This window comes from Typopeltis vanoorti, chromosome 14 (genome assembly GCF_054136105.1).
Source record: "Typopeltis vanoorti isolate ZY-2024b chromosome 14, IOZ_Tvanoo_1.0, whole genome shotgun sequence".
In the NCBI taxonomy this organism is placed as follows: Eukaryota; Metazoa; Arthropoda; class Arachnida; order Uropygi; family Thelyphonidae; genus Typopeltis; species Typopeltis vanoorti.
The window spans coordinates 70,811,402-70,822,500 of NC_143562.1; the positions used below are offsets into that span (position 1 = coordinate 70,811,402).

At 33.6% G+C, this 11,099-nt stretch overlaps 1 protein-coding gene across 1 annotated transcript in view; it reads left to right on the forward strand.

Annotated features, from left to right (window-relative positions):
* The first annotated feature begins 9,155 nt into the window (after positions 1–9,155).
* The window catches only part of LOC150099604 (uncharacterized), a 37,706-nt gene continuing 35,762 nt past the window's right edge, over positions 9,156–11,099 (forward strand). The window contains exon 1 of the mRNA XM_090404233.1: positions 9,156–9,295. Within this exon, the coding sequence (XP_090260359.1) occupies positions 9,196–9,295 (100 nt within the window). The 5' untranslated portion in view covers positions 9,156–9,195. The remainder of the gene's footprint in view (positions 9,296–11,099) is intronic.

Consider the following 11,099-nt stretch of genomic DNA (forward strand, 5'->3'; position numbering starts at 1 on the left):
TTAAAATTTTCTCTATATTCCCTTTGATTCTGTTAACCATTTTTGGATCGACTTTCTTCATAACACTGTTTATGCACCTCCAGCTTTTCAAAAAATATCGGCAATTTTCATAATGAATATTGATAAAATTGAGATGATTTACAAAAAGCAAAATTTGCTTGACGGCTTTTCGATCTTTTGTTTTTTAAAAAGTGACAGTCAAGCAAAAGCGAAAATGTAAATAAATGAAAATGTAAAATATAAATAAATAAATGTTGAAAGCTTATTTTATTTTTTTATTTTTTCACTTGGTTAGACTATAATAAATTTAGTTTAATCCTTTATCCAAGTGTGAGTAAGCAATGTTTGCGTCTGAAAGTATCTTCAGGACTTAATATGGAGTTGTACTACCTCACTGGGGTAAGGTACATCTACCTTACCCCAGTGAGATAGTACAACTCCATATTCAGTCCTGAAGATATTTTCAGGCGCAAACTTTGTTTCCTCACACTTGGATAAAGGATTAAACTAAATTTATTATAAATAAATAAATTTAAATAAATAAAGGAAAAAAAAAACATTTTATCACTTGACTGTTTTCTTTTGAAGCTGACAAAGCATTTCAGTTGACCTGAAATGCTTTGTCAGCAAGCCACCTGAAATGCAGATTTAATGGAAGGCTGCCCTTTTGAAACACATTAACTCTGCAATAATCAACGAAGACTATCAAACTTAAAAGTCTGCTTTTATTTTTGCTCAAAATTCTCATAGTGGCTAAAAATCGGTAATATACATCATCACAAATGAGCGTTTAATGAAAAGAAAGAATATATTTTTTTAGTTTTTAAAATGTCATTATATGGATTATGTTTAGCAGAAAATGATATAATCTGAAAGATGCAAAATCAGTTATTTTCGAAAATTAAGCAGAATCTCTGAACCCAGCAGTTTAAGGAATCTTAAATAATATCAGTAAAAACAGGCTAATAATTTGAGTAACAGAAACATTGGTGAAATAAATGAAGAGCTGATGCGATGAATTGCAATTGCACAGAAAACTAAGGTAAAGAAAGAAGGAAAGAGTTTTCTATGGATTTTGATAGAATGCAGTATGCGAGACTGTTGCATAAATTGGAGAATATGGGGTTTGGATTATGATAGTGAAAGAAGCGTGCATAAGACAATGGCTGACTAACTGTTATCAAAAAGTGGTATAGTGAGGATATGACTCTGCAATAGGTATGATAACCAGTGGGGAAAAACAAGGATGAGACCTTAGTTCACTGTTATTCAGTCTCTATATGAATGGAATTGGGAAGGATTTGACAGGTAATATACAGCTATTTGCTTATGATGCAAAGATAGGTAATGGTAATCAAGAATGGTGCTGATATGTAGTACTTGCAAAATTATTTGAATATTTTGGAATTGTAGGAAGAGGAGAATAGATGTCAGTTTAATGTCGGTACATGCCACGTCTTTCGCTTCGGTGTGATTAGATATCCAGTGCCTTATTATATTGGTAGGATCATGCTAGAAGAAACTGATGAGGCTAGGGATTTTGAAGTGTTAGTGGATAGGAAGTTGAAGTTCGGAGGCCATGTTGCAAAGATTGCAAATACATCTCAAAAATCAATGCAAAATGAACTTTCACAAGTAAATATAATATGTCATTTTGCCTCTTTAGTAGCTTTGATAAGATTTCAATTCGACTATTGCACGCAAGTCTGGTCTCCTCGTTTCAATTGAGATTTTGATATATTGGAGAGAGTGCAAAGGAGAGTGGTAAAAATGATATCAGGATGTGGAATACTCATTATGAACACAGATTGAAAATTCGTAGATTGCAGATACTAGCAAACTGGAGAAAGACGGGGGGGATATGAATGAGATTTACAAACTTCTGAAAGAATCATACAGCAGTTCAACTCATGGAATTTTTTATTTTATAGAGGGTGGGGAAATGACAAAAAGGCACCTTTGGAAACTAAGATCGAGTGCCGTTAAGGAGGGGGGCGGAGGCCTTGATTTATCTCTCATAGAGTGATGCGTATAATAATAAGAATAATACAGATAATAATAACATTATTTACGTACCATTATATTATCCCATCTTTTCACTCATACTACAAATAATCATGTATTATTTTTGGAAACTCAGAATTTTAACCGCAGCGCTCAAAAATTCTCAGTAGAACTTGTAATAGATCAGCTAATATTATACCAATTAGATTTAGATGTAGGAGATAGCGGAAGTTGTCTGTCGTACAGCATTTGGTAATTCTTCATATTGTCCAGTGGTATGAATTCACTTGCTGGCGACGTCCATGAGTGAAACTGACTGCTTATTGATATCGAAAATATCCTTATGGCACACGAATCATTCGCATGCTTTCTTTTTACAATTAATGCCGTTAGAAAACAACCTCTTTGTGTGTGTATATATATATATATATATATATATATATATACACACGAAGGATTATAAGTATATAATACATTTATTTATTTTGTATATTAGATGAAGAATTGTAATGAGTTATTAACGTAGATCAAGTAAAATGTATTAGTAATTCATACGTTTCTTTCTTTCTTTCTTATTTTTTTCAAGTACCGGAAAAATACTTTAAAAAGTACTTCTGCAAAAAAGTGTTTCCTGTATTTTGCAGCTGACGGTTAGACTAATTAATGATATCCGGTGTGCGCAAAACACCGGAAGCTTCAGAAATCTGTTTTATCTCCAAACTAATATAATGAAAGCAATTACCGCTTTATTATATAAGTAAGTAAGTAAAAGTAAGTAAGTAAGTAAAAGCAAAGCTAATATTCGTTTTCAGGAAGTGTGTGTAATTGATAATTAAACCATTTCATTGTTTAGGAAATAGTGTTATATTTTTCAATAGGGTAGAAGGTAATTTGTACTTAATTAACATTAACAGCCACTTTCTGGAACAATTTGGTGTCTATTCGTTTCATCTCAACAAGATCTGACCAAAGAAGATGAAGACTATTTTTGGAATTGTTCCTTATCATTGTGTTGTATTCTGTACATGGAGATATTTGCGCCTGGTTTGAATTATTTTTCTGTAAGCTCGGACTAAATTAAATACTACATGAAGTATTTAATTTAGTTAAAAACTTGAACTTAAAACTAAACATTCAATTTTGTACATCTGTGTGTTTATGATTAAACATATTGCGTTTGTTCATTTCGTTTTTTTAATTATTGATTTTGTTATTATTATTTTTTATTATTATTTGAACGTAAAATAAATACTGAACAAAAGTTAGTTATAAAATAGTTTCGCTTTAAAAAAACACAGTTATAATAATTTTCTTCCTTTTCTTTATTCAAAGAAAGAAGAATGAAATTACACTCTTATGATTTGGCTTTCGCCATTTGTAGTTATTGCGATAATTTCCAGTGGTTGTTTACTTGTAAGTACTGGCGCATGAGTTTCTTTTGTTTTCAACGTTCCTCCTTTTATACCCGAGATATAGGAAGAACATCGTGAGGAACATGTTTCCTATTTTTGAACTCTATTGGTTCACAGTCAAAATGTTGAACATCTTCTATAATCATATTATGTTAATCCCATCTTCAAAACAGCGTTGATATATTGCATACAGATTCTGATTAGAGACCAAACATGTACTTTTTTAAAGCTCTTTCTGGCTTCTAATATGCAGGGTGTTTGTTCAAAATGGCGATGAAATTAATTCACCCATAAATGATGATGATGATCGTTGTCATCATTAAATGGATATAATGATGACAAAGATCTTCTTTCAATCCTAGTGGAGTGAATGCAACTTTGTTAAATACAATGCCACCAAATCCTGTTCCTGTTCTAGGCAGAAAAAAGGTAATTCCTCTCCTACTACCTTTGATGTGTTACTAATATACACCCCTACCACTGCAGGAAAAAATACATTACATCTCTCTCTTATCAGTTGCTCAATTTAGTTCCTTATGCTTCTTCTTTAACTCTTAAAACTTTCGCTATTAGTCGCTGTTCCTCTACCTTTAATAAAGCTATAGGAACACGAGCTGATAAAACTACAAAATATCCATTCCCGGAATCTAAAAATTAATAAAATAATTTCTCTCCCTTGGCTTTGATTTTTATCTATATCTATTCTGTCGAATGACCTTCGACACACTGCCACTGTGCAACTTGCCCAAATAGATATCATTACGTTACTTCCTTCATTATGCTATACGTTCATGCTCGGCATTGATGCACTATAGCTTTTCTATACTTCAGCTGTTTCAATGAATATAAGACAAAAATAAATAATCAAAGACTATTTTCTATAACGAGTGTCATGAATTTCAGTGAAAATATTTCAAAATATTTGCATAACGCATAAATGTGGACTCCTGTTGGCGATGATATTAAAATATGACCGTCAATGAAGCAGAAGTCCGGGATATTAACGCGAGAGTTTCTTCAAAAACACTCGATTTTAAAGCAAATCTATTTCCCCATTCGGAGGGTCTAAACGTAAATGTAGAAGTGTTACAACAATTCATATCTTATCATTAAACAAATAAAATAGACAATTTCTTCAATGTGTTCGAGAAATGAGCTGCCTGAATACATTGTAAAGTGTTGAATCAAGACCGAGTGTCCTTACGGAAACAGTACTATCGTTGTAAAATCAGACGGGACTTCCCTCGTACCAGACCCTCACCCAAAATAGTGCTTTGAACTTAGAAGAGAGAACCGTAGCTCCTTGAAAGATGCCCCTTTTTATGTTTACCTCTCCAATTTCTTCTCTATTTATAACCAACGTTGTTTTCCAGTTTTTCATGCTGGATTGCAAAATGTTTTGCACGTTTTCGCTAATACCAAATAGTTCTGTGCATTTTAAAATCCAACTATGACGCGCTGAATCAAACGCTTTTTTATAATCTATCCAAGCCATATGAAGGTTGGTTTTTCTACGTTTGAAATTTTTAAGAATCATTTTATCAAATAGCAATTGGTCTTTTGTGCTTCTTGAATTTTTGCTGTTACCTTTTTGTTCAATTGGAAGAAGAGAATTTGCTTTAAGGTAGCTGTATATTTTATCAGCTAGTATGCCTGTGAGTAGCTTAAAAGTTGTTGGCAGGCAGGTTATTGGTCGGAAGTTTTCTGGGTTTGGAAATATTTTTTATTCTTTATGATCAAAAACGTTTTCCCTGCTGTGAGCCACTCTTCTTTGTTTTTTTCTTCTAAAACATCATAAAATTGATTAGCAAGTCTTTCATGTAAGCCTGTTAGATATTTCAACCAGTAGTCATGTAATTCATCCTTCCCGGGTGTTGACCAATTTTTTATTTTTTTAGCTTTCTTTTGAACCATTTCAGTTGTTATTTTCAATTGGTCCATTTTTCGTTCTTGAGATTTGTTCGAAATTTGTTCAATCTATTTTGCCTTGTTATTGTGCCTCTTAGGGTTGTCCCATAGGTTTTTCCAAAACTTTAGTGTATTTTCTTTGTCTCTGGTATTTATATTTATATTTTCTTTAAGGTTATCATTCCTGCAGCAATCAAGTTTCTTGATAAACTGGTGCTGATATGCGCGAAAAATCGAATTTTGCTTGTACGTTTCAATGCGTGCAATGCATCTTCTTATTTTAGCTGCAACTGCAACTATTTTTTCTTCACTTCCTCTAATACTTCATCTATAGGTCGTGTTCCAGTATTATATCTCTTTATGAGGTTATTTCGGATTTTTGTGTTTTTTTCAGCTTCTTTTCCTTAAGGTTTTTTAAATTGCACATAGTTTTTTAAAGTCAATTGTTTGTCAGTCCACACAGGAGGGGCAGACCTGAGAACCCGAGCGGCGAAGGCTTACAGCGAGGCGGGGCAGCTCCTTGTGGGCTGCATCACTCGAGTCAGGCTCTCTGCCTGTATTACCTCTCCAGATACCTTTTTCCTTTTAATGTTCTTATTACACGTTTCCTTTGTAGGAGTTTTCCTTTCCTTTAAAGTGAAAAATCAACGACCGTTTCAGAATTTTAAAACAAGTCAACTGAGGCCCTCTGTTACCTACTCGATCACTATGCATTCTATGTTTATTTCATCTCCTACTATATATATATATATATATATATATATATATATATATATATATATATATATATATATATATAGTAGGAGATGTAATGAAATTATATATATATATATATAGGTTATATTCTAACGCATTTAATTCTAAAAAGGAAATATGCGAATATTTAAGAGCCATAAGAATTTTTTTGATATGAATAAGAAATCAGTTTCATGCACAGACGTCGAGAAATGTTGAATTTACGACTGCACAATTTGAAGCGTTAGGTAGACAGTGCGGCAGAGAGCTTCTGCTATCTCCAACACCTAAATCTAACTGGTATATTGTTAGCTGATCTAATGCAAGTTCAAGTTCTGCATTCTGTTTGCCAGTGTCAGCAGTCTACAGATTCTCAGTCTGTCTTCATAATCACTATTCCACACTATTGATACCATTTTTAACAATATCCTTTGCACACTCTCTAATTCACTCACACTCCCTCGCCACTGTATCTGAATCGCAACGAAAACCACGACATCAGACCTGTGCAGAACAATCGATGTGAGATCTTAACTCGTCTTTGTAAAGAAGGAAAATGGCTTGCTTATATTTAAATGTGAAAGTTCGTTTCAGCATTACAATTATATTTTGAGTTGTAATTCAATTTTTGCTACATGGTCCCAGAACTTTAACTTCCTATTTACTAATTCTCCAAGATCCTTAGCCTCATCAGTTTGTTCTAGCATAACCCACCAAATTAATAGGACATCGGATATCTAATCATACCAATATGAATGACTTTACATTTACTGATATTGAACTGAAATCCATATTCACATTTCCACAATTCCAGCCTATTCAAATCAGGCTGCAAGTACTGTATAATAGTAGGATTCCTGATTATCCTACTTATCTTTGTATGATCGGCAAATAGATGAATGCCGCCTGTCAAATTCTACCTAATGTTATTAATGTGCAGATCTAATAACAGTGGGCGAAGGATTGATTTTAATGGAAGACACCACTTTTTACCTAAAATATTGCATACCACCCAACATCTCCTTTATACCTCTTCTGATATTTATCAGTCAGCTGTCCTCTTATCCAAGCTAATATTTTAAAATCCAAACTCATTTTCTCCAATTTATGAAGAGTCTCCAATGTTGTGTTCTGTTGTATTCTGCCTTAGCGAAATCCAAACGTATCATGGTGCATCCATTCCCCGTATCGAGTTCAATGGTAACATTATTATAATATATGAGCAAGTTGCTGAAAGATGACCTTCTCTTAATAAACCCCTGATTTTAATTGCAAAGTAGAGATTGACTGTCAACCCATTTCTGTATGCGAGCCTAATCAAAGTTTTCCAAAATATTTACCACCACTTCTGAGGTCAATGGTTTGATATGTCGGTCATTGCACCACATTTATGCATTGGGATTACGATTCATTCTTTCCACGTTTCATTCCTACGGATTCTTTCCTGCTTCTAATCTCAAATTTTATAGCCTAATTAAAACAAATAGCCAGTTGAGCTGAGCACTCACTTAGCACCTGCCCTGATATCCCACCAGTCCCTTTTGATAAACTGCTTTTCAGTTTGTGCAAGCTGTAGAACCTCATCGTCCTACACCTGAGTTTCTTCGACCAGTGCAGATGCAGCAGTGAAGTCAATTTTGCATTTAGTAGGTTCATAGCGTTTACAAAAATGGGCATTTATTATTTGAACAACCTCTTCTGCATCTGTACCTCCTCACTCCATTCGCATTCAGAGGAGGTATTCTTTCATATTCATTCATTCTTTTACTTTTATAGTATCAGTAGAATTCTATAACATTGCCATATAGAAATGTGATAATGCTGAAAGAAGGCGTTAGGTCGATAATTTCGTCGAAAAATAATTTGCAATTCGCATTGCACATTTTGGTCTTATTTTGTTCTCATCTTTAATATGGGTTTAATAATTTTTAATTTTCATGAAAACAGCCCTCCATTAGCTCAGTGTGTATAGAAGAAGCACTTCGGTTAGAAAAACCTGGTTTCGATTCCCGTCCAAACGGTGAGAAACTTTTATCTGGTCTCTTTCGACTAAAGGTGAGCCAGCTGGTCTCAGTACAGGGTTAGGTTTTTTTCACCGGGAAACGGGGTTTTCTTCCTCCAGAAGAGAATCATATCTCGGCAATCTATAAGCTTCAATGATTCCCTGGTTCTCATTCTTAATAAGTTCAATAACTCAATATCAAATGAGTTTTTTTTAATTCAATATTTGCTATTTTAGCCGTCACCTGATTGTTTGCGTTTGTATTTCTTTGTAGCGATCAAAGAAATACAATTCGTCATTCTTCGAAGCAAACTGTCAAGTGATAAAATGTTTTTGGATTTCCTTTCCTTTCTGTAACAGGAAAGGAGACTTATTCCTGATTTGAGGTACCTTCGAAATTATTTTAATTTTCACTTTTGCTCAACACTTAGTTTTCAAAACTGAACATAATAATGACAAGCTCTCACAAAAGGTTTTTTTTGTCAATCATTTCAATTTTATTAATATTCATTATCGTGAGTGACGATTGTTTTATTATCAATCAGGCAAATGTAAATAGCAAAACCCATAACAAAGATACAACACTTGACCACATTAAAAGATAATGAATGAAACTACCCATATTATCTTGAAAGCGGGGAGTTTGCAATCGTAAACAATCTTGTGAAGAAAGTAGATCCAAAGAATAATCAGATGGAATCAAAGGAAATTAGAGAAAAATTTTTAAAAACGTATTTTGCTGGTCAGAATACACAATTCTAACTGGCTGAACGTTTTAACGACATTATTAGGGAAAGTGAAAACATATCAGACTATATGGAAAAGATTCTGTTCATCATATTAATAAGGAGAGAAAATTATAATTAAGTTAGCTGCAGTAGTTAATACTTTAATGAACATAATTAGAAATGCATTCATCATAGCTGCTACTTGTAATGTATATTTTTGTGTTTCTCTTTTCATATTATCCAAAATGTTGATAGGGAAAAACGGCCTCGCCTACTTCCTGTGAAGGAATCAAATGCGGTAGTGTAGCGGACTGGATTACGTAATGTTATATACGTAGCTAATAAAAGTACTGGCCCATTCTAAACTGTTGTGTATTCACTTCTTGAAAGGAAATTTTAATCTAATATGAAGAAGATTGTATTTGTTGTGCTGATCTTGTCCCCATTTCTCTGCTTGGTAAATGGGGAAGATGATGAGATGTTTTGGGAATTCGATTTTGTGTGCAGTAAGTTGTGAATGCTGTCTTTTACCCTTTAATTTAAGAATTCTAACTTGTTATTAAATAACCAGCTTACTCGTATTTCTGCCAGTCTGTAATGAAGTATGATCTCATATTCGATTTTATCTTCTTTCATTATTATTTTTAAGATTAAGATCAGTACCAAACTGAAATGAGTATAAACTATTCTCTTTGTAATTAGGTCACAATTAGTTTATGTTTTAAAAATTGATTACAATGTTCATTCAATTGGCTAAATTGACTTGAAAAAGACCATTGTTTGGTGCGTACAGTACGGTTTCCGAATTATGTAAAAATAGAACAAAATAATAATAAACGAATAAAAATATGAAAAATCCTTAGCACAGCCATGTTACTAATGTGCCATAGGTTTATAATCTTTTAGGAGCGAGAGTAAGATAGCATGTGGGCACGCTACAAACACCTACTAAATGCGCGAACGCCTTTTATTCACATGAAGTAGGCCAGGCTGTTTTCATCCTATCTAACACTGGATAGGACGAAAACAAAAAAAGAGAGCCCGAGACAACTGTCACCATCTCGTGATACCCTCTTATAAGTAAAAACCTTTAATTGTATTGAAAGAAATGAAGCTCGAACTTCTTCAATCCAGCTCATTCGTTCAATAATCATGGATACGTTGTGATGTCACCCACTGGAAGATAAAAATATCAATTCAATCTTCCAACCAGTGGCTATTGGTAGCGGAAGGAAGAATTTATCTTTACTTCTTCCTTATTCAACAATTCAGTTATCTGAATTGTTGAATTAAAAAAATTCCGTTCTTGCTATCTTCTGTTGGAAAAGAGACAAACTTAAGCACACCATCACTACATAATCAGGAACTAATAACAGTGATTTTCCAAGAAGTCCATAACCGCTCCTGTTTTCATCACTCCAGAGATTTTCACATTTTGCTTCTTGATCTATCGTATGCCATGAAGATTCCGGGAAGAGTAGGGAGTCTACAAAGCAAAGCTTTCTGAACTTCCAGAAAGTAACTTGTTCTCAATTAAATAGCACCATTCGCTTGTACAATATGGTGTTCCGTTGCAACACAATCAAATCTAAGATATTTGATATTGATCAGAAGCGGGTATTCAGCTTAATACAGGACGTCACTTAGAGATTCAATGTATTCACTCTTGCTGGGATGAATGTTACTGGGATCATATCCTCAATAATGCATTATGATATTCAGAACCAGTTTTCTTCATGTTTCCAATTTTTCATTAGTTAGATTGGGAAATCGTCCAGGGAGTGATACATAACTATAGCTTCTAGCAACAAAATTATACAACGAACCTGGTTTATTTCTATTCCTTCTCCATTTCTCAATTCGCAAGCATGTCTCATACTAGTTTCCGAAACACTGCAACATCCAGCTGATCATCCAAATATTACGAAATCGCTTTATTCTTCATTGGTTTGATTTCTAAACCTTTTGCTACTCTGCTATTTCGGATTAATAAACAATCCATAATCATAATCATGCATATGGATTACATTGAGATTGTTTACGAAAGAAATTAAACTTTGGTTCTGCCTCTGTATTACTATGTTGCTACCAACTAAGAGTTAAGCAAAAGTATGCATCCTACCTTTCTGTATACACGATTTATATCCTTCGAAAACATTAAAATCATTAATGTTTTAGTACAAACCTAACGCTTGAGAGTACATTCAGTGAAGCAATATGAGCAGGTTGTTTTTCGCTCGGAGAAAAGGACAACACCTAATGGATAAGAAACACTTCAAAGCCTCCTTCCAAAATCACGATTATGTTTTT